This window comes from Symphalangus syndactylus, chromosome 20 (genome assembly GCF_028878055.3).
Source record: "Symphalangus syndactylus isolate Jambi chromosome 20, NHGRI_mSymSyn1-v2.1_pri, whole genome shotgun sequence".
Classification (NCBI taxonomy): domain Eukaryota; kingdom Metazoa; phylum Chordata; class Mammalia; order Primates; family Hylobatidae; genus Symphalangus; species Symphalangus syndactylus.
In genome coordinates this window covers 44,770,838-44,795,863 of record NC_072442.2, presented here as the reverse complement: position 1 = coordinate 44,795,863, position 25,026 = coordinate 44,770,838, and the positions used below count along the sequence as shown (strand labels likewise).

The following is a 25,026-nucleotide window of genomic DNA, read 5'->3' as shown; positions in this document are numbered from 1 at the left end:
CTCTTTTCTCCAACCCCTGGACTAGAAGCCAATTTAGGAAACTGGAGGTTGGGGCGCAAGATCTGTCCTGTAAGTGAAAGATAGGGTTACACTGAATATAGTCACAGCATCTCATGGGACCTCTCATGTGGCCTAGGCAGTGATGAGGCAGGGGACCCAGGGCTGAGAGGTCTCACCTGAGTTTACAGCCCTCTCCCTTCCTGCCTCTCTGCCCCTGGAAACAGGGCTGGATGTGGCACAGGGACCACTGGAGCAGCCTGGCAAAGGTTCCACTTGTGCACACACAGGCAAGGCCCGTGGAGATGTGCGCATAGGCAAGAAAGGAATCTCAAAGTATTCAAGGGCTTTATTGGGGCCGCCTTGGCCGCCCCTCACAGTGTTGCAGGAACCCGCTGGTCTTGCTGTTGCCTTTGCTCTTTGGGGGCTTGAGAGGAAAGGCAGAGGGAGGACCAGCTTATCTGGGAGAGAGAAGGCCCATCTTTGGGGCTAAGACCAGGTTGTGGGGAAGCAGATTTAGGGAGGGGAGGGCCTACTTAGGGGCTGGCAGGGGATGGGGCTGCCTCCTGGAGTGTGGTGGTCACAGAGCGTTGGCTTTGTGGGAGGGAGAGGAAAGGAGGCACACGAAGTCAGGAAGAGTGGATGGGCGGTGCTTCCTGGGCACTGAACATGTGCACTGCCCAGGGCACGAGGGCCAGGACTAGGCATGGCCAGAGGGTGTACTTGAGGAAATTGAAAATGTAGAAGAGGCTGATCTGCGGGGGGTGGCCCAGCCAGTCCAGGGAGCCTAGCAGCCCCATGGCCAGCACAAGGCAGGCTATCTTCTGGCCATTTCCCAGCTGTGCCCGACGCACCTGGGCATAGCAGGGAGAGTGCAAGGCAATGCCTAGGCCCAGGGCAGCCCCTGAGTCACGGCTCAGGGAAGCAAAGGGCCGGCTATCCATGTGTATCCACTCAGGCCGCTCACACCACTTGAAGGCTAGGCTGATGGACCTGTGGGGAAGAAGAGTTCTTGCCAGGAGAGGCTGGAACATAGAAGGCCACTGGCTCTTGGCCATCTGCCCTTGGGGCCCACTCCCATGTTCTGTTTTGTGCCTGTGAGGGTCTATGTGAATAGGTAATGTGTCCTTTTTTTAGCCATAATGAACCAGAGACACATCAGGCTAGGTGCAGGCGAGATAGGACAGGGCCCAGCCTGCCCAGGCTTCAAAACGAGACTTACCAAGAAAGATCCAGGCCGAGCGTAAAGAGGGTCCAATAGATGAGGCTGGTGCCTAGCATGAGGGCCAGTGCAGTCAACCCATAGAAGCTTAGCTCCCGCTCCATAGGCACTCGGGGAGTCATCAGCCAGCCCAGGACAGCGCCTAGGAGAGCGGAATGACGGCAGCTTCAAGGAGTTTGGGGATATGACCCTCCCCACCCCGACCCCCAGCTGCAGTGCAGCTTGGCAAGAGAACAAACAGAGACATAACGGGGGGCCTCTGGGGTGGGCTCTACAGAAGCTGGGAGCGATGGGAAGATCCTAGACTGATCCTCCCACTGCCAAAGGCATCCTCTCAGTCCACCCCATTGTCCCAGTTGCTCACCAGTTATTAGGCCAGCCAGCACCTGGTGAGGAAAATGTGCTAAGATGAAGATTCGCGACAAGCCAACCGCCAAAAGGAAGGTGCAATAAGCCAGGCTAGGCATCACCCTTACCCAGCGGCTAGAAAGAAGAGAGGCAAGGAGCTCAGAGCGCGTCCATACACAGCTTGGCCTCCTGCGGCACCCAGGTACCCCATGGTTGAACCACACAACCTAGCGTCCCCAAAACTCCAGCTCCCAGGCTGCCATGCTGCTGGGTCTTTTAGGTACAGGGTGCCATCACCCCTGCTCCCAATGGTGGGCAATGCCAAGGGTATACCTGCGGGCCCGAGTGGCCACCTGCGAAGACAGGGCTGTCATTATGGGCCAGAGGGCTGCTCCTGTGATCATGCAGTGTCCAGAAGGGCTGCCTGCCAGCAAATCCAGAAGCTCATGGTGAGAAGATGGAGGCAGAACCCTGGGGCTTCTGGTGATGCCTCAGTAATACAGCTGCCTCTCCTGGCTGAGAAGAGAGCTTTTCCCCAGCACTGATCCATAACTCGCTCTGCTCTGAGGCCTTTTTACTGCCACCTGAGGTCACTGCGCCCAGGTTTCTGTCCTGATCTGTGTCTCTTGGCCGTACTCTATACAAGGTGGGCAGCTGGTACATAGCACGAGTGCCCTCCTCCCATAACTCAGCTTGGTCTCCCTGGGGTTCCTTTGTTCTCTGGGCCAGTAATTGAGAGGCTGGTCCTTTGGTTGGGCCACCCAGGCTGAAAAGTACTCTGAAATGTTCACCCGTACCCTAACCACATTGGGAAAGGGAGAATGTTTGAGGCTTCCCACCTGGACCAGTCTCACAAGAAGAGGGGAACTGGTGAACCTGGGCTGGAGCCTGGCTGTAGTACCCAGACTCATGGACCCACCAAAAGGGCCTGTCTCCAAAAAGAAACCTGGAAGAGAACAGATGCAAGATGACTTTCCACATGCACACACAGCCAGGGGGGGTACGAGGTGGGCAGGACATGGAGTACTCTGGAGGACCCGAAGGGTGAAGTCAAAAAGGGACTACGATTCTGTCCACTGCTCTCAAGGTATCCATGGATACCTTGCCATGGTTTTCTATCTTAGAACAGGAGAAAGAAAGCACACTGTTTCTTTTCTTTTTTTTTCCTAACCTTCAGAGCCTGTGGAAACACTGTTTTTAAAAACTAGTCTGGGGACAGGTGCAGTGGCTCATGACTGTAATCCCAGTACTTTCGGAGGCCTTAGCTGGAGGATCACTTGAAGCCAGGAGTTCATGACCAGACTGGGCAACATAGCAAGACCCAGATTGAACAAAAACAAAAAAATTAGCTGGAAGTGGTGGTGCACACCTATAGTCTCAGCTACTTGGGAGGTTGGACGGGCAGATCACTTGAGCCCAGGAGTTCGAGAATAGCCTGGGCAACATGACAAAACTCCATCTCTACAAAAAATAACAAAAATTAGCCAGGCATCGTGGAGTGCGCCTGTAGTCCCTGCTACTCCAGAGGCTGAAGTAGGATCACTTGAGCCCAGGAGGTTGAGGCTGCAGTGAGCTGTGATTGTGCCATTGTACACCAGCCTGGTGATGGAGTGAGATCCTGTCTCAAAAAAAGAAAAAGTAAATAAAATAAAAAATGAAACTGATACAGAGGCAAGAGATTGTGGTAAGCATGTGTGTGTGCTCTGAGATACTCAGCTGTCCCACTCTACCCCCTCTCACTGCAGGGCCAGCTCTTATCATCCACAGAGAGCCCAGGACCCGGCTCTCTCCCCCAGGCCCTCACTAACCCTCTTGCTATCCCTGCCTCCATGTCCCCAGTTACATCCTGAATTATCCACACCTAAATTATTTAGGTGAGCCTCTCAGGTCTGAAAATGGGAGTGGGAAATGGACAGAGAAGGCTGAGAAAGAATAAGGAAGACAAAAAAATGTCAAAATCCTCTGGTCTAGCAAGTGCTTGGCTGGGCCCTGGGAACCACACAATGAAGAGGCTGCTGTGGCCAGAAAGAGAAAAGATGGGATAGCAAAAGAGATGCTGGCAGGAAGCCACGTGCTGGGAAGGGAGATACAGAAGGCACTTGCCTCTCCCCTCTGAAAACCGAGCCTACTATACATCAAGTGCTCACACAGAAAATGAACGGGGGTGCCAGGTGTGGTGGCTCACGCCTGTAATCGTAGCACTTTGGGAGGCAGAGGAGGATGGATCACTTGAGGCCAGGAGTTCGAGACCAGCCTGGCCAACAAGGCGAAACCGTGTCTCTACTAAAAATACAAAAATTAGCCGGGTGTGGTCGTGGGTGCCTATAATCCCAGCTACTGGGGAGGCTGAGGCAGAAGAATCTCTTGAACCTGAGAGACAGAGGTTGCAGTGAGCCAAGATCATGCCATTGCACTCCAGCCTGGGCAACAGAGCAAGACTCCATCTCAAAAAGAAAAAAAAAAAAAAAAAAAGAATGCTAGGTTGCTCATGCCTATAATCCCAGCACTTTGGGAGGCTGAAGCACACAGATCACCTGAGGTCAGGAGTTTGAGACCAGCCTGGCCAACAAGGCAAAACCCCTTCTCTACTAAAAATACAAAAATCAGCTGAGTGTGGTGGCACACGCCTGTAATCCCAGCTACTTGGGAGGCTGAGGCAGGAGAATGGCGTGAACCCGGGAGGCGGAGCTTGCAATAAGCTGAGATCGTGCCACTGCACTCCAGCCTGGGTGACTGAGTGAGACTCCGTCTCAAAAAAAAAAAAAAAAAGAAAAAGAAAATGAAAATGAATAGGGACTTTGCCACTTGGGGGACATTAATAGTGTCTGAAGGAGATTGTGATCTTTGGGGGACAAGCACTAGAGGGGGAGGCTTATACAGACTTTGAGGGAGGAGAGAGCACAAAGCAAACGGCAATTAGGCAAGAAAGAAGTGAAAAGACCACTGTGGTTCCCTTTACATAAGGATGAGGCCCTCGTGGAAAAGAGTGGAAGGGAGGGGAACTCTATGTTGTTTTTCAGCAAGTCATTCCGGCCCACTGAAATACCTCCTATAAGCCTCCCTTCCTTCCCCCAGGCTGAGGATCTGGCAACAGAGGCTGAGGTGAGGGGAGGTGTGGCTGCATGCCCAGCCCCAAGGGCCACAGGGCCTCCACCCATGTCCCTGGGATTCCTGGCTTCTAAGTCTCAGTGTGAAGAGTCTACTGGTGAATGAAAGAGAAAGAAGAGAAAGTGTTCCCTGGAAAGCAGTGCTTTAGCCCAAACTTTACTGCATACGCACAGGGAATCACCTGGGAACCTTGTTATAATGCAGATTTTGATTCAGTAGCTCTGGCCCAGGGCCTGAGAGTCTGCATTTCTAGCTAGTTTTCAAGTGCTGCCTATGCCGTTGGGCATGGTCCAGGGACCACACCTTAATCTGCAAGGTGTCTCTGTCCTTAGCAGCTACTGTGATGCCCAGCACAAAGCATGCTTCTGAAAAATTATAGCAAATGAATGAATAGATGAATGAAAAAGTGAGTTGAGAGGTAGGACTCTCCACTACTTAAATCACCATAGATATTTGTTAAAATATGAATTCCCATAAACCAAAAATAAAAAATAAAAAATAAATTCCCAACCCCTTGGAGTTTCTAAATTAGTGTGAGATGAGGATGGGATATTTACATTTTAGACACGCCCCTTAGGTGATTTTTCGATCAGACCAGTTTGAAGAACACTAGTCTAATGAGTAGGATGGTTGGACTCTGAGGTTTGAGTCCAAACTGCACAAAGATGCTCAAGGGGAAAAAAAAATCAGGGACTACAGAGTAGGGGTGGCAAGGCCCTTGAGACAGTTGCTGAAAGAGACCAAGGCTTACACATGACTCAGGGCCCTCGGGGGTGGGGACCATGATGCCGGAGGGCTTCTCTGTCTCACCACTTGAAGATGAGGTTGAGCCACTCGGTGATGAGGCTGATCCAGAGCACCGCGATGCCCACACGGCGGGAGGCGTAGTAGGCCGCGGGGAAGTAGAACAGAAAGAGGATCTTGGGATCGCCCAGAAAGGTGATCCAGAGCCACACGTTCTCCAGCCAGGCTAGCTGGTTCTGTAGCGCCTCGGCTATCACGATGCCCGCGCCCAGCGTGGACTCCATGGCGGCCCAGCTGCCGACCAGGCCAGGGATTGCTCCAGGGCGGAAACCAGAGTCCAGTCAACGAAGCAGCGTCGGCCCGCTGATCTCCAAAGCCCACCCCTCTAGTCCCAGGCCCCGCCCCGCCAGCGGTCACCACCAAGCCCCGCCCCGGCCCCGCCCCTGCCCCGCCCCCGGCAGTCCCTGGCTCCTGCAAGACCGGCCTCCAGCCGGTACTGTTTCCTTCTGCGCTCTCCTCCGGTTTTCCTCCCTACTGGGCAGCGTAGGGGACAAACCTTTGTAAAGGCGTTTCCTCGGGGCCCCACGTGGCCGTTGTTGCCGGCACGTGGGCAGCAGGCTAGTGGCGGCACCAGTGCGGTTCCGGGTCAGGGGACGGACTAGCCGGCGGGCCGCCCGCGCTCCTAGCGTCCCTGCTCTGCTGATGCGAAGGCGGATATATAATCTCCAGGGCCGGGATTCTTTCCCGACCGGACCTCTCTTCTCCAGTACCAATACCCACCAAAAAAAAAAAAAAAGAAAAAAGAAAAAATCTGAGATCCTTTGGAGAAAAGGCTGCAGACAGCCCTCCTCCTGGGAGCCGAAGCGGGATCCTAAATTTGCATACACCCCTAATCAGTTCACCCCTTCCTCCCCCACCTCAAGACTCCCCCTTTCTAATTCGCCTGCTATTAATTTGGAGGCTGACAGATAAGTCTCTTGATTTTGAGGGGTCTTCCCTAAAAAGGCGAATTCTCACATATAGCACAAAGTCACACTTCCTTCCAGTTCTTCCCTTGCTTCCCCCACCCCCATTCTCCTGCCATCCAAAACCCTGCTGAGGCAGATGAAACCAAGAGATAGTAACAGTGTTCGTATGGGAAGAGGATTGGCACACACCCGCGACAGAGTTTGAAACAGTCATCTGGGGGAACTCACATAGAAAATAGAAATCTCAGCTATTCTAGGCGAGGTCCTGCCTAGAAGACTGTTGAACAGTGTCTCCTTAGTTTCTTCCTACCTCAATCAACTTTGTTCTTGAAAAGTTTATTTTATTTTATTTTATTTTTTGCCAGGCGCGGTGACTCACACCTGTAATCCCAGAACTTTGGGAGGCTGAGGCGGTCTGATCACAAGGTCAGGAGTTCCAGACCAGCCTGGCCAACATAGATAAACCCCATCTCTACTAAAAATACAAAAATTAGCTGGGCGTGGGGGCATGCGCCTGTAGTCTCAACTACTAGGGAGGATGAAGCAGGAGAATCGCTTGAACCCGGGAGGTGGAGGTTGCGGTGAGCCGAGATGGCACCACTGCACTCCAGCCTGGGCGACAGGGCGAGACTCTATCTCAAATAAAAAAAAAGGTGCTGGGCACAGTGGCTCGCCCCTGTAATCCCAGCACTTTGGGAGGCCAGGGCAGGTGGATCACCTGAGGTCAGGAGTTGGAGACCAGTCTGACCAACGTGGAGAAACTGTGTCTCTACTAAAAACACAAAATTAGCTGGGTGTGGTGGCACATGCCTGTAATCCCAGCTACTCAGGAGGCTGAGGGAGGTGAATCGCTTGAGCCCAGGATGTGGAGGTTGCAGTGAGCCGAGATTGTACCATTGCATTCCAGCTTGGGCAACAAGAGCGAAATTCTGTCTCAAAAAAAAAAAAAAGGTGTAAGGGAGGGAAGCTGGATATAAATCTTCGTTTATTGCCTTTGTAGTGAACAGAATTTTTATTCCTATTACAATGATTATACCAATACCTCCAACACCAGGAAGTCCTTTTTTTTTTGAGATAGAATCTTGCTCTGTCCCCCAGGCTGGAGTGCAGTGGCGCGATCTCAGCTCACTGCAACCTCTGCCTCCCGGGTTCATGCCATTCTCCTGCCTCAGCCTCCCGAGTAGCTGGGACTACAGGCACCCACCACCACACCTGGCTAATTTTTAGTATTTTTAGTAGAGACGGGGTTTCACCATGTTAGCCAGGATGGTCTCGATCTCATGACCTCGTGATCCACCTGCCTCGGTCTCCCAAAGTGCTGGAATTACAGGCGTGAGCCAGTGCGCCCGGAAAATACTAGGCAGTTTTTTAATTGCCCAAGGAGAAAGCCTACATTGTTTACTGAGTCTTTGAAAGTTTGCCCTCAACCTTCAGCAGCCTACTCCCGCACTCCGCTTTGTAATATTTCTGAGCCATACATTCCTTGAAATCACCAAGTTCTCTCCTCTTAGGGGTCCTGGCCCATGCAGTTCCCTCTGCCTGGAACATGGCCACTCTTTTTCCTTGCCAATCCTTCAGGTCTCAGTAGGGATTTTTCATTTCCTCTAAGAAGGCCTTTCCTAATGGCTCCTAGAAGGCTTGCATGAAAACCTATAATCACGATTCCATATAAAAAGTGGAAAACTGGAATGGCAATTATGTATGATTTATTATGGGGGCCAGAACAAGGATGAGAGGCATGAAAGTTCTCTGAGGCCGGCCACAATGGCTCACGCCCGGAATCCCAGCACTTTGAGAGGCCGCCCAAGGCGGGAAGATTGCTTGAGCCCAGGAGTTTGAGACCAGCCTGGCCAACATGGTGAAACCCCATCTCTACTAAAAGTACAAAAATTAGCCAGGCATGGTGGCTTGCGCCTATAATCCCAGCTACTCAGGAAGCTGAGGCAGGAGAATCACTTGAACCTGGGAGGTGCAGGTTGCAGTGCGCCGAGATGGCACCATTGCACTCCAGTCTGGGTGACAGAACAAGGCTCTATCTCAAAAAAAAAAAAAAAAAAAAAGTTCTCTGAAAAAGCACACTATGAAGGAGCAGAATTTTTATTCCTATTATAATGAGTGTATCAATACTTCCAACACCAGGAAGTTTATGTTTCTTGGAGGGCAAGGAAATACTTTTGAACTTTGTTCAGGTTAAGCCGCGCCAAGACTGGCCCTTTGCCTCTCTCTGGACTACAGAAAGGTCAACCTGATTCTTATACGTGAAGCGAGGATCCAAAATTTCTATAGTGAGGGGTGGGTGGGTTAGCGACAGCCATTGGTGGTAGTAGGGCTTGAAAATGCACGCGCATAGTCCTTTGCATAAGATTAAGAAAACGACTGTTTTGTATATCAGATGGACACTAAAGGGCAGGGGCGCAAAACCCCTCCTCCAAGCCCCTTTTTGTCACTATCCTCTGCTCCTCATTCCTGCCTTTTGCCTGACTTTCTGGGAGAGAGGGCAAAAAGGGAGAAGGGGAAGTGTCTTGACTTCTAAGAGTGATGGGTGACTAAGGGGGAACTACCATTTATTAAAGACCTAGTACGTGCCATGCACTTATACACGTTATCGCATTTAAACCTCCTAACTATGAGGTAGGTATTATTATCTAACAGAGTATAGCAGTAAATAGCACTGTCCTTGGAAATAGGCAGACTGTTTTTGCTAGTTGTGGAACCGTGGACAAATTTAGTCTAAAACTTAGTTTATGTAAAAGGAGGACATTGATTCCTACCTCAAAGGGCTGTTAGATGCTCAAGAAGTGACAATACAAATGCCTATGAAGAAACAGAATCAGGTAATTTGCTTGCTCAAGGTCAGGTGATTTAGTAAGACGCTGACCTCAGATTCTGGTTCCGGCTTATCTAACTCCACAACCAATGTTCTTTCCACTATCACTCTGTAGTTATAATCATCTTTTTTTGTTTGTTTTGAGACAGAGTCTCACTGTTGCCCAGGCTAGAGTGCAGTGGCACAATCTTGGCTCAGTGCAACCTCCACCTTCCAGGTTCAAGAGATCCTCCAGCCTCAGTCCCCCAGTAGCTGGGATTACAGGCACGCGCCACCATACCCGGCTAATTTTTGTATTTTTAGTAGAGATGGGGTTTCGCCATGTTGGCCAGGCTGGTCTCGAACCCCTGACCTCAGGTGATCCATCCGTCTCGGCCTCCCAAAGTGCTGGGATTACAGGCGTGAGCCACCGCTCCCGGCCGTTATAATCATCTTGTCCAAGTATCATTAAGTCCTCTGAGGCTCTGATTCCTCATATGCAAAATGGGGTTAACATATTTTATAAAATTCATTCATTAAACTCTTGTGTGGAAGGTGTGCATATAATGGAGACTGCACCTCCCTCCTCTTTCCCCTTTTCATTCCACGTAGGTCATTTATCCTTAACTTCTAAAATGGACTCTACAAGCACTTAACCGAGCGGATGCAGCTATACAAATATTTTTCAGATTCCCCTTTATTTCCTCTTCTTTCTTAGTCCACCTAGGCTCCCGCCCCACCCAGCGCCAGGCCACGCCCCGGCGTGTGACGCAAGCACGCTCCGTGCGCGGCGTCGCGTCGCGGCGCTCACTGGGGGCCCGGCTTTCGCCCGCTGCTGCCGCCGCCGCCGCCGGCCGCGGCTGCACTCCCAAGATGGCGGCTCCTCCGGGCGAGTACTTCAGCGTTGGGAGCCAGGTGTCGTGCCGGACGTGCCAGGAGCAGCGGCTGCAGGGCGAGGTGGTAGCCTTTGACTACCAATCCAAAATGCTGGCTTTAAGTATCCTTCTCTGCGTGAAGCCCGAGTCCGGGCCGGCGTGTAGGTGCGGTGGTCGGGGGGTGGGGGACGACGGCGGCGGCTGGGGCTCTCTCCGGGCCTAGGGGCGACCGGCTACCGCGGCACCCGGGGCGCATGCGCACGGCCCTGAGCTCCCCTCCCCCTCCCGCGGGCCCTTCGGTCAGCTTTGGGGATCCTGTCTCCCCTTGAAGGAGCTGGGGCTTTACCGAGGATCAGTGGGTGGAGGAGCGCTTGACACGGGGATGGCTTTTCGGGGGGAACGTTATGAGAGGGGACACAGTGATTAGGAGAGGGGGTGGTGGTGGGAGGGGGCTGGTGGATTGGAGCCCGGATGGAAAGGAGGGGCGGGTGAAATATTATGAAGAGGGGTGTTTAGGGTAAGGAACTGCTGGTAGGGCAAAGGTATGGAATTTAGGAGGGCATGTGCACTGATGAGATTTCGTCCAAGGAAGGGCGGTGGGATGGTGACCAAATTGGTCCTTGCCTGTTTTGGGGGAGAGTAAGTTCAGGGCAGAGTTTGTATCTGAACTGGGGATAGTGGCTTGTTTCGCTGATGCGTGTGTATGTGTGGTGGGGGGGGCTGTGCTGATTTTTAGGCTTCTCGGTCATTTGGAAATTGCTGTTTAGGGGATGTTTGCATTGGAAACGTGTTCCAGAGAGGGCTTGCCAGGGGCTTATGTGGGTTGGGGATGTGTGAGTTACAGGTGAAAGAGTGAAGTTCTCATGCTGCCTTGATCAGTCCAGCACATGGAGTCCTTTTACGTAGTAGTAGCCTCCCTTTTGAAAGTAGCAATGTTAAACTGACTGGAAAAGCTGGCCTGCTTCTTTGGGGTGGAAATGACTTCTGAATTACTCCAGGAAACTCAGTCTTGGAAATGAAACACTTCCTTGTTGGGATAAATGTGCCACGGCTTCCCTTTTTATGTGAGCTACAGGTGGGTTTATTGAAATTTTTTTTTGGAGGAGTAATTTTTTATGGCATCTTTTTTTTTTTTAAGATGGAATCTCGCTCTGTCGCTAGGCTGGAGTGCGGTGGCGCAGTCTCGGCTCACTGCAACCTCCGACTCCCTGGTTCAAGCGATTCTCCTGTCTCAGCCTCCGGAGTAGCTGGGATTACAGGCACGCGCCACCACGCCCAGCTAATTTTTGTATATATATATTTTTAAACAGAGATGGGGTATCACCATGTTGGCCAGGATGGTCTCGAACTTCTGACCTCGTGATCTGGCCTCAGCCTCCCAAAGTGCTGGAATCACAAGCCTGAGCCACCGCCTGGCTTTTTTTTTTTTTTTTTTTTTTGAGACGGAGTTTCACTCTTGTTGTCCAGGCTGGAGTGCAATGGCGTGATTTCAGCTTACTGCAACTTCCGCCTCCTGGGTTCAAGCGATTCTTCTGCCTCAGCCTCCCGAGTAGCTGGGATTACAGGCATACGCCACCATGCCCGGCTAATTTTTTGTATTTTTAGTAGAGACAGGGTTTCTCCGTGTTAGCCAGGATGGTCTTGATCTCCTGACCTGGTGATCCACCCGCCTCAGCCTCCCAAAGTGCTGGGATTACCAGCATGAACCACCGCGCCTGGCCTAAGAATAGTTGCTTTTTTAAAAAATAAGAGGTTACACCTGGAAGAAATAAGCCCTTTTACATGAGTGGTTTAGTTGGAAGGGTCTTGGAACTAGGAATTACTTTTTTTTTTTTTTTTTGAGACGGAGTCTCGCTCTGTCACCTAGGCTGAAGTGCAGTGGCACCATCTCGACTCACTGCAACCTCCGCCTCCCATGTTCAAGTGTTTCTCCTGCCTCAGGCTCCAGAGTAGCTGGGATTACAGGCATGTGCCACCACACCCGGCTAATTTTTTTTTGTTTTTTTTGGTAGTGACTGGGTTTTGCCATGTTGGCTAGGCTGGTCTTGATCTCCTGACCTCAAGTAATCTGCCTGCCTCAGCCTCCCAAAGTGTTGAAATTACAGGCGTAAGCGCCTGGCTGAATTACTCAACTTTTAATTGACATACAGTAGGCTCTTAAATGGTTGGAGAATGAGTATGTGAATGAATGAATGGATTAACTAGCTGGGTCACCTTGGGTGAATTTCCTTTCCAATGCGTAGTTTTCTCCTCTGCAAAATGGGAAAGCTCACATCTGAAAGAGTAGAAAGAATACTGTGCAGACACAGAGAGTATTATACGAAGAACAGAAAGGTCTAGCTCTTTTGTCTGGCTCATAGGTCAAGACAAATGCATTAAATCTGCATTATGCCTCTCCATAAAGCCAGTAGAGAGAAGGTGACAGAACTCCTTTGGAAGCTTCCAAGGATTTGGGCAGGAGGAAGGTGACAGGCAGAGATTTCCTGAGAAGTGTGATTCTTATAAGGCCCTCATGCTCCTGGCCTGCCTTTTACAAGCCTTGTGTGAATTGTGTTTTCTATGCCCCTTTTGGGATGTGTCAGTACCTCTGCTTGTCCTATTTTTCCTTAACTTTTTTTTTTCTCACCAGAATGTCCCTCTTCCAGTGGAAAGCCCAACCATGCAGACATCTTGCTCATAAACTTACAGTATGTTTCAGAAGTGGAAATAATTAATGACCGAACAGAAACCCCTCCTCCCCTAGCTTCACTCAATGTTAGTAAGGTAAGGACTCAAGGGCAGATCTGGCTCTCTAAAATGATGGGAAAGATGAGTCTCATTGAGTCTTGGTGATACATTGTTGTCTATTTTTCATTTTTTTTAATTGGGTTAAAATTGTTTGTTCTGATACCTTTTTAAAAAACGTACGTTTAGTTTTTCTCTTTATTCGTGGATGTTATCAGTAGATCTTAAGAAATAGCTTAACTCGGCCGGGCGCGGTGGCTCACGCCTGTAATCCCAGCACTTTGGGAGGCCGAGGCGGGCGGATCACGAGGTCAGGAGATCGAGACCATCCTGGCTAACACGGTGAAACCCCGTCTCTACTAAAAATACAAAAAATTAGCTGGGCGCGGTGGCGGGCGCCTGTAGTCCCAGCTACTAGGGAGGCTGAGGCAGGAGAATGGCGTGAACCCGGGAGGCGGAGCTTGCAGTGAGCCGAGATCGCGCCACTGCACTCCAGCCTGGGCGACAGAGCCAGACTCCATCTCAAAAAAAAAAAAAAAAAAAAAAAAAAAAAAAAAAAAAAAAGAAATAGCTTAACTCCCAGATAAGTTGAGAGCTTGCTTCTGCCTTTATGAAAGAGGACTTTTTAAATCTTGGAGTTCATGACGAACTAATGGTGCTGCTGGGGTTTGGGTGGTGGCGTTACCTATGAACGTCTTCAAATTGTGTATATGTGGATGTGTGCATACGTGAATATATGCATTTTCTGCGTGAAGATCTAAAGTGTTTTTCAGATTCTCGGAGGGTTTCATGACTTATAAAAGTTTGAAAGCCACTGTCTTAAAGGTTCTTTTTTGTCTTTATGTTTGAATTTTGAGTTCTAACAATTACATGCTTAGCGTATTTTAATCTTGCACATACGAGTTGATCTCTGGGAACCCCCAAGTCACCTTTGTGTGTGTATGTGTGAGACAGGGTCTCGCTTTGTTGCCCAGGTTGAACTTGAACGCCTGGGCTCAAGTGACCCTTCTGCCTAGCCTTATGAGTAGCTGGGATTACATGCATGCGTCACCACACCTGCCCAAGTCTTTCTTTTTTTTTGAGCCACTGCGCCCGGCCTTTTTTTTTTGAGAGAGTCTCTCTCTGTCGCCCAGGCTGGAGTGCAGTGACACGATCTCGGCTCACTGTAGCATCCGCCTCCCGGGTTAAGTGATTCTCATGCCTCAGCCTCTGGAGTAGTTGGGACTACAGGTGTGTGCCACCATGCCTGGTCAGATTTTTTTTTTTTTGGAGACAGGCGCACACTGTCACACCTGGCTAATTTGTTTTATTTTAGTAGAGACGGGGTTTCACTGTGTTGCCCAGGCTGGTCTTGAACTCCTGAGCTCAGGCAATCCGCTTGCCTCGGCCTCCCAAAGTGGTAAGATTATAGGTGTGAGCCACCGCTCCTGGCTCAATTATTGTATTATTAGTAGAGATGGGGTTTCACCATGCTGGCCAGGCTGGTCTTGAACTTCTGACCTCAAGTGATCTGCCTGCCTTGGCCTCCCAGAGTGCTGGGATTACCTGTGAGCCACCATGCTCGGCCCTAAGTCACTTTTTTGACAGTTCCATTTATTTAGTCAAAATTGATGTTGATGATAATAATGCCCCAAGCTCTGTCATAGCCTGTGCTGTCCCCTGTACTTGGAACATTTTTCCTTCCAGAATGACTGGAGCCTTACCACCCATCAGGACTCAGTTAAATGGCACGTCTTCCAAGAAGTCTTCTCTGATCACCCAGGCTAAAATAATTTGCCTGCATTATTCTCATAGTACCTTGTCCTTCACAGTTAAGGTGACCATATCATTTGTAGTCCAACCTGGGACTTTTTTTTTTTTTTTTTTTTTTTTTTTTGAGATGGAGTCTTGCTCTGTCGCCCAGGCTGGAGTGCAGTGGCGTGATCTCGGCTCACTGCGACCTCCGCCTCCCAGGTTCATGCCATTCTCCTGCCTCAGCCTCCCAAGCAGCTGGGACTACAGGTGCCCACCACCACACCCAGCTACTTTTTTGTATTTTTAGTAGAGACAGCGTTTCACCATGTTAGCCAAGATGGTCTCAATCTCCTGACCTCGTGATCCACCCGCCTCGGCCTCCCAAAGTGCTGGGATTACAGGCGTGAGCCACCGTACCCGGCCAAACCTGGGACATTTTTGAGAGTAAAGGGGAATGCTTTTATTGTACACTGGGACAACAGGTATAGATTAGGTTACCCTATTCATAGCTTTTTTTTTTTTTGAGAGGGAGTCTTGCTCTGTCGCCCAGGCTGGAGTGCAGTGGCGCCATCTTGGCTCACTGCAAGCTCCGCCTCCCGGGTTCACACCATTCTCCTGCCTCAGCCTCCCTAGTAGCTGGGACTACAGGCGCCCGACACCACACCCGGCTAACTTTTTTGTATTTTTAGTAGAGATGGGGTTTCACTGTGTTAGCCAGGATGGTCTCAATCTCCTGACCTTGTGATCCGCCCGCCTCGGCCTCCCAAAGTGCTGGGATTACAGGCATGAGCCACCGCGCCTGGCCATAGCTTTTTTTGTAATTATGTATTTGTTTACTTGTCTAGTGTCTGTCTCACTAAACTTTATTCTGCAGGGATGGGAACCATACCTATTTTATTTACTATTGAATATACAGAGCCTTGCACAGAGTATTTAATAAATATTTGTTGGATGAATAAGTTATGCCTCTGATTTTAGTAGCAGGTGCCTTTCATTAAGTCTCTTGAATTAATGTGGTGGAGGTTTTTCCCTGTAGAGGAGCCTTGCAATAATGGTATTACTTTGCCTCTCTTGGGAATGTGGTGTGTTCTGTACAGTTCAGCAAAGCAAGGAAACACTTAGGCAACTAAAATAATAGAGAGTAACTGAGGCTGAGGCTAGTGAATGTCGTTACCTCAGATCTGGAGTTCCTATCTTGTCAGATTCTAGGGAAATGCCACACATTTTTTAGTGATGGCCAGGGACAGATTTGGAAGGCTATTGAGTTCATATGGGTGTTGTCTTATATGGGATGTCCCATTCTTTGAAGCTTATAGGTTTTTGAAACCCTAGCTTAGTAATATACCTTCTACCAGAGTATGGGAGCTCTTTGGGTGTCTTCTATAAGCTCATGAAATTTTAATAGACTTGTGAAATAATTTATTCCTTGGGTTTTTTTTTTTTTTTTCTTTTTGAGATGGAGTTTCACTCTTGTTGCCCAGGCTGGAGTGCAATGGCGCAACCTCGGCTCACCGCAACCTCCGCCTCCCGAGTTCAAGTGATTCTCCTGCCTCAGCCTCCCGAGTAGCTGGGATTACAGGCATGCACAACCACACCCAGCTAATTTTGTATTTTTAGTAGAGACGGGGTTTCTCCATGTTGGTCAGGCTGGTCTTAGACTCCCGACCTGAGGTGATCCGCCCGCCTCAGCCTCCCAAAGTGCTGGGATTACAGGCGTGAGCCACTGTGCCTGTAGGGTCCAGCCCCACAGGGTTGGTGGGTCTCTCCCCATGTGCGGCGATGAGAGAGTGTAGAAATAAAGACACAAGACAGATAAAAGAAAGAAAAGGCAGCTGGGCCCAGGGGACCACTACCACCAATGCGCGGAGACCGGTAGTGGCCCCGAATGTCTGGCTTCGCTGTTATTTATTGTATACAAAGCAAAAGGGGCAGGGTAAAGAATGTGAGTCTTCTCCAATGATAGGTAAGGTCACGTGGGTCACGTGTCCACTGGACAGGGGGCCCTTCCCTGCCTGGCAGCCGAGGCAGAGAGAGAGAAGACAAAGAGAAAGACAGCTTACGCCATTATTTCTACGTATCAGAGACTTTGAGTACTTTCACTAATTTACTACTGCTGTCTAGAAAGCAGAGCCAAGTGTACAGGATGGAACATGAAGGTGGACTAAGAGTGTGACCACTGAAGCACAGCATCACAGGGAGACGGTTAGGTCTCCGGATAACTGCGGGAAAGCCTGACTGGTGTCAGGCCCTCCACAAGAGGTGGAGGAGCAGAGTCTTCTCTAAAATCCCCCGGGGAAAAGGTGACTCCCTTTCCTGGTCTACTAAGTAGCAGGTGTTGTTCCTTGACACCTTTTGCTACCGCTAGACCAGGGTCCACCTGGCAATAGGCATCTTCCCAGATGCTGGCATCACCGCTAGACCAAGGAGCCCTGTCCAGGCATAACAGAAGGCTCGCACTCCTGTCTTCTGGTCACACCTCACTATGTCCCCTCAGCTCCTATCTCTGTATGGCCTGGTTTTTCCTAGGTTATGATTATAGAGCAGGGATTATTATAATATTGGGATAAAGAGTAATTACTACCAACTAATGATTAATGATATATATAATATCTAAGATCTATATCTGGTATGACTATTCTTGTTTTATGTTTTATTATACTGGAACAGCTCGTGTCCTCGGTCTCTTGCCTCGGCGCCTGGGTGGCTTGCTGCCCACATGTACCCAGCATTATTCCTAGTATGTTAAAGAACCAAATAGGCTCTGAGTTATTTATTAGTGTTTATAGGGTATGATAAGTCTGTCACTAGATCTTTAGTGAGTAGTAAAGATCTGAAAGAGAGATGATTTTCTGAAGTTAGAAAGTTGGCTCTTGTGACCATCAAGTGCCACCATTTAGAGGGGGTGGGGTAGTGTGGGTGGGACTGTTAAGTGGGAGCTGTTAAGAAGCAGTTCTCTTCTTATATTTGACCTCAGGTAGAAATAGCTCTTGGTTAGTTTGTGGATTATCTTTGCCTTTAGGGTTTTGCTTTTTTGCTGGTCAGTTTTCCTTGTTTACTAGCATTGTTGTAAACTAGCTGATTACCCACTCTTTGAGGAAAGCAGCAGGAAGTAATAGCTTGGGGAACACCAGAAATCTTTCCTTTTCTTACTCTGTGGCCTGCTTGCCAAATCTTGAAAAAGGTTTGCTGGGAAGAGGAGTCAGAAACTAAAAACTAAAATTAGGTTGGAGGGTTATCTTTGGATTTCGTTTATTCATTCTTCCGTTTGCAGAGATGTTTATGAGTAAGCTATATTGGCTTTCCCTTGAAATCAACCTTTTAGGATGCTTTGCGATTCCTCTTTGGAGATTGACTTAGAATTAGAGAGAGCCTGTTGGGCTATTGCTGAAAACAGCTATTTTGGGCAGCTATTAACATGTTGCATGAATGACGTGAAAAGTTTGTCTCATTTTTAAGAGCACGGACTTGAGTTTTTCTTAAGATGGAGGATCATTTAAGCATGTGGAAGGGAACTAACGTACTCTGGGATGTCTGGAAGAAAATTGTTGAAGTTTCAGATGCTTGCAGTCTGGAGAAGCACTACTTGTCTACTCTAACTTTAGTGAAAGGTATCATCACATATTAGCTCATCTTGCTGACATAGTAAGTGATCTGCTTAATTAAACCTGTTGATAAAAACCGGATATTTATTGACTCTGACCTAGGAGGAAATGGAAGAGAAGGGCTTATACAGGAAATACTTAATAATAGCCCAACTAGGGAAGGTATAAACTAGCAACTTCTTGGAAATTGACCTGTTTTGCTTTCGATTGATAGTTCACTTCAGGCTAAGAAGTCTTTATTTCTATCTCCAGCAGTAGCATGTAAGAGGAAGCTTGGGAGAGGACAGTAGAGTTGCAGTAGGGGGAATTCTTTTTTTTGAGACAGGGTCTCAGTCCATTGCCCGGTGTGATCTCGGCTCATTGCAACCTCCGCCCCCTGGGTTCAAGCGATCCTCCTGCCTCAGCCTCCTGAGTAGCTGGGATTACAGGCACCCGCTGCCACCACGCCTGGCTAATTTTTGTATTTTTAGTAGAGACGGGGTTTTGCCGTGTTGACCAGGCTGGCCTTGAACTCCTCACCTCAGATAATCCACCTGCCTCGGCCTCCTAAAGTGTTAGGATTACAGGCGTGAGCCACTGCACCTGACCAAGTCCCCTGTTTTTCTATTACTTTGTGCTTAGCCCAAGGAACTCATAGTTTGGCGACATGAAGTACCCTAAATAATGTATAATGCTAAGTTATGTTTCGTGTGTGTGTGTATGTGTGTATTTGTTCTGTTTTTTAGAGATATAGTCTCGTTCTGTTGACCAGGCTAGAGTGCAGTGGCATGATCATAACTCACTGCAGCTTCAAACTTCTGGCTCATAGGCTCAAGTGATCTGCCCACCTTAGCTTCCTGAGTAGCTGGAGTCGACTACAAGCTCCCATCACCACACCTGGGTAGTTGTTTTGTTTCTTTTTAGTTAGTCTCGCACTGTGCCCAGGCTGGAGTGCAAATGATGCAGTCACAGCTCACTGCAGCCTCAACCTCCAGGGTTCGCTCAAATGATCTTTCTACCTCGCCTCCCAAGTAGCTGGGACTACCGGCACAAACCACCACACCTGGCTAATTTTTCTTTCTTTTTTGAGATGGAGTCTCGCCCTGTCGCCCAGGCTGGAGTGCAATGGTGCCGTGATCTTGGCTCACTGCAACCTCTGCCTCCTAGGTTCAAGCAATTCTCCTGTCTCAGCCTCCCAAGTAGCTGGGATTACAGGCGTGCACCACCATGCCTGGCTAATTTTTTGTATCTTTAGTAGAAACGGGGTTTCACCATGTTGACGAGGCTGATCTCGAACTCCTGACCTCGTGATCTGCCCGCCTTGGCCTCCCAAAGTGCTGGGTTTACAGGCGTGAGCCACCGCGCCCGGCCTAGTGTTTTTTTGTAGAGACAGGGTCTTACTATGTGGCCCAGGATGGTCTCTAACTCCTGGGCTCAAGCAATCCTCCTTCCTCGGCTTCCCAAAGTGTTGGAATTACAGGCATGAGCCACTGGCCCAGCCCCTAGGTAATGTTCCTAAGTAAAGAAAAACATCTATGTTCTGTGGTCAGGGGCAGGGCAGTCTAGTAGAAAGGACTTAGGAATGAACCAAGTAGATCAGTCTTTAAAGTCATTAGACTTGGCAGATGTTAATGTCTCCAAATTGTTATTATTATTATTTTTTTTTTTTTTTTTTTTTTTTTTTTTTTTTTTTTTTTTGAGACGGAGTCTCGCTCTGTCGCCCAGGCTGGAGTGCAGTGGCGCAGTCTCGGCTCACTGCAAGCTCCACCTCCCGGGTTCACGCCATTCTCCTGCCTCAGCCTCTCCGAGTAGCTGGGACTACAGGCGCCCGCCACCACGCCCGGCTAATTTTTTGTATTTTTAGTAGAGACGGGGTTTCACTGTGGTCTCGATCTCCTGACCTCGTGATCCGCCCGCCTCGGCCTCCCAAAGTGCTGGGATTACAAGCGTGAGCCACCGCGCCCGGCTATTTTTTTTTTTTTTTTAAGACAGAGTCTCGCTCAGTCGCCCAGACCGGAGTGCAGTGGCGTGATCTGGGCTCACTGCAAGCTCCGCCTCCTGGGTTCACGCCATTCTCCTGCCTCAGCCTCCTGAGTAGCTGGGACTACAGGCGCCTGCCACTACGCCTGGCTAATTTTTTTGTATTTTTAGTAGGGACAGGGTTTCACCGTGTTAGCCAGGATGGTCTCGATCTCCTGACCTCACGATCCGCCCGTCTCGGCCTCCCAAAGTGCCGGGATTACAGGCGTGAGCCACCGTGCCCGGCCCAGATTTTTTTATTGTAGCTAACTAATGCTCATTGAATTATAGAATGAGATAAGGCAGGGGAAGGAGGGCAGTGTGACAAAGGGCCCATAGAATATTTATGCCATTACACTAGGCTCTCACTTAACGTCGTTGATAGGTTCTTGGAAACTTCGACTTTATGTATTATTATTATTATTATTATTATTTTGGTTTTTTTTTTTTTTTTTTTGAGACAGAGTCTCCCTCTGTCTCCCAGGCTGGAGTGCAGTAGCGCTATCTCGGCTCACTGCAACCTCTGCCTCCCAGGTTCAACCTACCTCAGCCTCCGGAGTAGCTGGGATTCCAGGCATCGGCCACCATACCTGGCTAATTTTTGTATTTTTAGTAGAGACGGGGTTTCACCATCTTGGCCAAGGTGGTCTTGAACTCTGGCCAATATGGTGAAAATACTAAAAATAGAAAAATACTCTACTAAAAATGAAAAATTAGCCGGGCATGGTGGCACACGCCTGTAGTCCCAGCTGCTTGGGAGGCTGAGACAGGAGAATCACTTGAACCCGGGAGGCAGAGGTTGCAGTGAGCCGAGATTGCACCACTGCACTCCAGCCTGGGCGACAGAGTGAGACTCTGTCTCAAAATTAAAAAAAAAAAAGAAAAAGAAAATGTCGCCAAGGCCACAGTCCCTGGTGAGAGTCCATGGGTAAAACTTGCACCTGGCTTTGAGCAGATAGCTGTTTCATCATAGAAGCGTCATGAAGATACAGGTGGGAGATGGAGAGGAAGATCCCATCACTGCTGAGTGGCAGGGGCATGTTAAGTAGTGAGTGGTGTCAAATGGGTCAGAAAGGTGGAATAATTTATTGCCATTTTAAAAATCACCGACTTGGTGGGTGTGGTGACTCACACCTATAGTCCCAGCACTTTGGGAGGTTGAGGTGGGTAGATTGCTTGAGGCCAGGAGGTCAAGACCAGCCTGGGCAACATAGATCCTGTCTGTACAAAAAATACAAAATTAGCCAGGTGTGGTGGTGTGCCTGTGGTCCCAGCTACTTTGGAGACTGAGGTGGGAGGATCACTTGAACCTGGGAAGGTCAAGGCTGCAGTGAGCTGCAGTCATGCCACTGTACTCCAGCCTGGGTGACAGAGTGAGACCCTGTCTAAAAACAACAACAACAAAACCCATTGGCTTTTTGAAGTCAGATTCAATGGCATTCAATCTTTGGGGTCAACCTGACAGAATCATGATGGGGGTACAGTGCTGCAGACTGAAACTCATGACTCAGTTCAGGTTATAGCGCATGGCAGTCTGCTGACACAGTGGGGCTCTTGTTAAGCCAAGAGTTTAGTTCCCAAGGGGACCTTCTTGGCCTCATAGGACATGGAAGTGGGGAATAGAATTGTTGTCCTCCTGAAAAGATAAATTGTTGAGCCCAGGTGAGTCTGGAAGAGTTGTGCCATAGGTGTGTTGTTGCAGCCACCTCTGCACCCTACCCTTGAGTGGAGACAGTTCAAAATAAGGACATTAGGGTGGGTCAGTGGTGGTAATTCCTCCAGTATTAAGAGAAGGGTATTCTAACTAAAACTTTTTCTGTCAGAGAACGGGCTTGGGGTGGGGTAGGGGAACCAAACAAGTGGTAGAGTCAAATTCTGGCAATGGAATTTTAAGACTAGCTCAGGTAAATATCAGAAACTACCCTGGAGATTGAAGCAAATTCTACCTGAGCTGGAAAATTAAAGGATCTACACATTATGCTAAAAGTATTGTGGAATAAGATATAGGGAGTTTGAAGGACAGCAGTGTTTTTCCAACTGTGCTATTAATGAATGTGTGACCTCTGGGAACTGTTTTGTGACTGGTCCTCTGAATCTCTAATAGTCATTGTTTCTTCTCCTTTTTTCTGTCTTCTCTCTTGCGTTCTCTCCCTTCAAGGTGCTGGGAAATGCCAGGATGATTAAAACACTGCTCTTGCCCTCCAGAGTCTCACATTTGTTGGGAGTGGTGAGGGACAGCAGCATTTAACTTAGTGATAACAATATGTAAAGGGCCAGATAGTAAGTCTTTTAGGCTGTATTGGCCGTATGGTCTTGGTCACATCTACTCGACCTTGCCCTTGTAGCACAGCAGCCCTAGACAACGTGTAAACAAATGGGCATAGCTGTGTTCCAATGAAACTTATCTAAGACAAGTGGTTGGCTGAATTTGGCCCACAGGAGGCTGTTTGCCAACCCTTGGTATAGAGTAGTGAGCATTTTAGGGAAGACACTTGAGATGTGACAGTGGAGGAGGGGCTTGAAAAATAAATGGCAATTATTCAGAGAAAGGGAAGGAAGAGAAAAGGGATCAAGTTGAATTGGGAGTGCTCAGTTTGTCCACCTCTGCAATTTAGAACTTGATGCTTTTCTGTTGAGCTGAACTGGAGGTTGTTAGTTCTCAAAAAGGAGGGAAGAGACTATTAAAGAACAGTATTTATTTTTCAGACAGCATGTAACACTTTATTTATTTATTTATTTATATTTTTAAGACAGAGTTTTGCTCTTGTCCAGGCTGGAGTGGTGATTTATTTATTTATTTATTATATAAAGTTATATAAAAAATATATTTATATAAAATATAAATAGATTATTTATTTATATAAATATATATACATATTTTAAGACGGAGTTTCACTCTTGTTGCCCAGCCTGGAGTTCAATGGCACGGTCTCAGCTCACTACAACCTCCACCTCCCGGGTTCAAGCGATTCTCCTGCCTCAGCCTCCCAAGTAGCTGGGATTACAGGTACCCGCCACCACGCCCGGCTAATTTTTGTAATTTTAGTAGAGATGGGGTTTCACCATGTTGGGCAGGCTGGTTTCGAACTCCTGACCTCACATGATCCGCCGCCTCAGCCTCCCAAAGTTCTGGGATTACAAGTGTGAGCCACCGCATCCGGCCTGTTTGTTTCTTTAAAGACAAGTTCTTGCTCTGTTGTCCAGCCTAGTGTGCAGTGGTTCCAACACGGCTTGCAGCAGCCTTGACATCCTGGGCTCAAGCGATCCTCCCACTTCAGCCTTTCAGGTAGCTGAGACTACAGGTGCATGCCAATACACCTGGCTGATTTTTTTAAATTTTATTTTTTGTAGAAACAGGGTCTCACTGTTAAGCCCAGGCTGGGCTCAGGTTTTTTTTTGTTTGTTTGTTTTGTTTTGTTTTGTTTTTTTAATTTAGACATAGGGACTTGCTCTGTTGCCCAGACTGGGATGCAGTGACATGATCATAGCTCACTGCAGCCTCGACCTCCTTGGCTCAAGCGTGCACCACCGTGCCTGGCTAATTTAAACTTTTTAAATTTTTTGTAAGATGGAGTCTTGCTGTCACCCAGGCTGGAGTGCAGTAGCACGATCTTGGCTCACTGCTACCTCCGCCTCCCCGGTTCAAACAATTCTCCTGCCTCAGCCTCCCAAGTAGCTGAGATTACAGGCACATGCCACCACACCCAGCTGATTTTTGTATTTTTAGTAGAGATGGGGTTTCACCATGTTGGCCAGGCTGGTCTTGAACTCCTGACCTCAAGTGATCCACCCGCCTCGGCCTCTCAAAGTGCTGGGATTATAAGTGTGAACCACTGTGCCTGGCCTAACATTTTTTTTGGTAGAGTCAGGGGCCTTGCTATGTTGCCCAGTCTGGTCTTGCACCCCTGGACTCAAGCCATCCTCCTGTCTTGGCTTCCTAAAGTGTTAGGGTTACAGGTATGAGCCACCAATCCTGGCCTGATTCAATATTTTGATTCATTGTTATTTATTTACTCTTATGTATTCTAGGACAGAACTTCAAGTAGAGTACTGTATTTTTTTAGTTCCTAACTGTCCAATTTGTAGGGAACAGTATATATATATATATATATATATATATATATATATATATATATTTTTTTTTTTTTTTTTTTTTTTTTTTCCCCCCGAGAAAAGGTCTTAACTATGTCACTCAGGTTGAAGTGCAGTGGTGCAATCTCACCTCACTGCCACCTCCTCCTCCCAGGCACAAGCTAGGCTCCCAAGAAGCTGGGACCATAGGAGTGTGCCATCACACCCAGCTAATTTGTGTTTTTTTTTTTTTTTTTTTTTTTTTTTGTGAGATGGAGTCTCGCTGTGTCGCCAGGCTGAAGAGCAGTGGCACGATCTTGGCTCACTGCAACCTCCGCCTCCCAGGTTCAAGCGATTCTCCTGCCTCAGCAGTAGCTGGGACTACAGGTGCCCACCACCACGCCTGGCTTTTTGTATTTTTAGTAGAGACGGGGTTTTACCATATTGGCCAGGCTGGTCTCGAATTCCTGATCTCGTGATCTGCCTTCCTCTGCCTCCCAAAGTGCTGGGATTACAGGCGTGAGCCATCACTCCCAGCCAATTTTTGTATTTTTAGTAGAGAGGGGGTTTCACCATGTTGGTCAAGATGGTCTCGATCTCTTGACCTCGTGATCTGCCCACCTCAGCCTCCCAAAGTGCTGGGATTACAGGCGTGAGCCACTATGCCCAGCCCCCCAGCTAATTTGTTAAAAATTTTTTTGTAGAGACAGGGTTTTGCCATGTTGCCCAGGCTGGTCTCAAACCCCTGAGCTCAAAGTATCCACCCACCTGTCTCCCAAAGTGCTGGAGTTATAGGTGTGAGCTACCACGCCTGTCCAGGAACAGTATT

The 25,026-nt window shown here is 48.6% G+C and overlaps 2 protein-coding genes across 7 annotated transcripts in view; one reads left to right on the top strand and one right to left on the bottom strand.

Moving 5' to 3' along the window:
• Positions 1-328: 328 nt before the first annotated feature.
• G6PC3 (glucose-6-phosphatase catalytic subunit 3) lies at positions 329-5,955 on the bottom strand. Of its 3 annotated transcripts, none has more exons than XM_055256296.1 (6): positions 5,486-5,955; positions 2,407-2,513; positions 1,901-1,991; positions 1,584-1,702; positions 1,220-1,361; positions 329-990 (listed from the first exon to the last, which is right to left on the bottom strand). In XM_055256296.1, exons 1-6 carry the CDS (start codon positions 5,701-5,703, stop codon positions 627-629), a joined length of 1,041 nt encoding a protein of 346 aa, XP_055112271.1. In that variant the 5' UTR covers positions 5,704-5,955; the 3' UTR covers positions 329-626. The 3 variants fall into 3 exon arrangements, with proteins under 3 accessions (XP_055112271.1, XP_063485205.1, XP_055112272.1); XM_063629135.1 differs by having other exon boundaries at positions 5,427-5,804; XM_055256297.1 differs by lacking the exon at positions 1,584-1,702 and having other exon boundaries at positions 5,486-5,815.
• A 3,964-nt stretch (positions 5,956-9,919) lies between these two features.
• Positions 9,920-25,026, top strand: part of LSM12 (LSM12 homolog) — a 31,921-nt gene continuing 16,814 nt past the window's right edge. Inside the window, exons 1-2 of one of the 4 annotated variants that reach the window (XM_055257004.2) lie at positions 9,920-10,190; positions 12,698-12,831. In XM_055257004.2, coding sequence (XP_055112979.1) covers positions 10,067-10,190; positions 12,698-12,831 — 258 coding nt within the window. In that variant the 5' untranslated portion in view covers positions 9,920-10,066. The remainder of the gene's footprint in view (positions 10,191-12,697; positions 12,832-25,026) is intronic. The other 3 variants (XM_055257002.2, XM_055257003.2, XM_055257005.2) reach the window with 3 other exon arrangements.

Excerpts from the sequence above, each read along its gene's own strand:
- G6PC3 (XM_055256296.1), bottom strand. The coding sequence starts at position 5,703 with ATGGAGTCCACGCTGGGCGCGGGCATCGTGATAGCCGAGGCGCTACAG. Across the intron at positions 1,992-2,406 it reads TTCTTGTGAGACTGGTCCAG|GCAGCCCTTCTGGACACTGC; the intron begins GTGGGAAGCCTC and ends ATTTGCTGGCAG. Across the intron at positions 1,362-1,583 it reads GCTGGCTGGCCTAATAACTG|GCGCTGTCCTGGGCTGGCTG; the intron begins GTGAGCAACTGG and ends CCGCTCTCCTAG.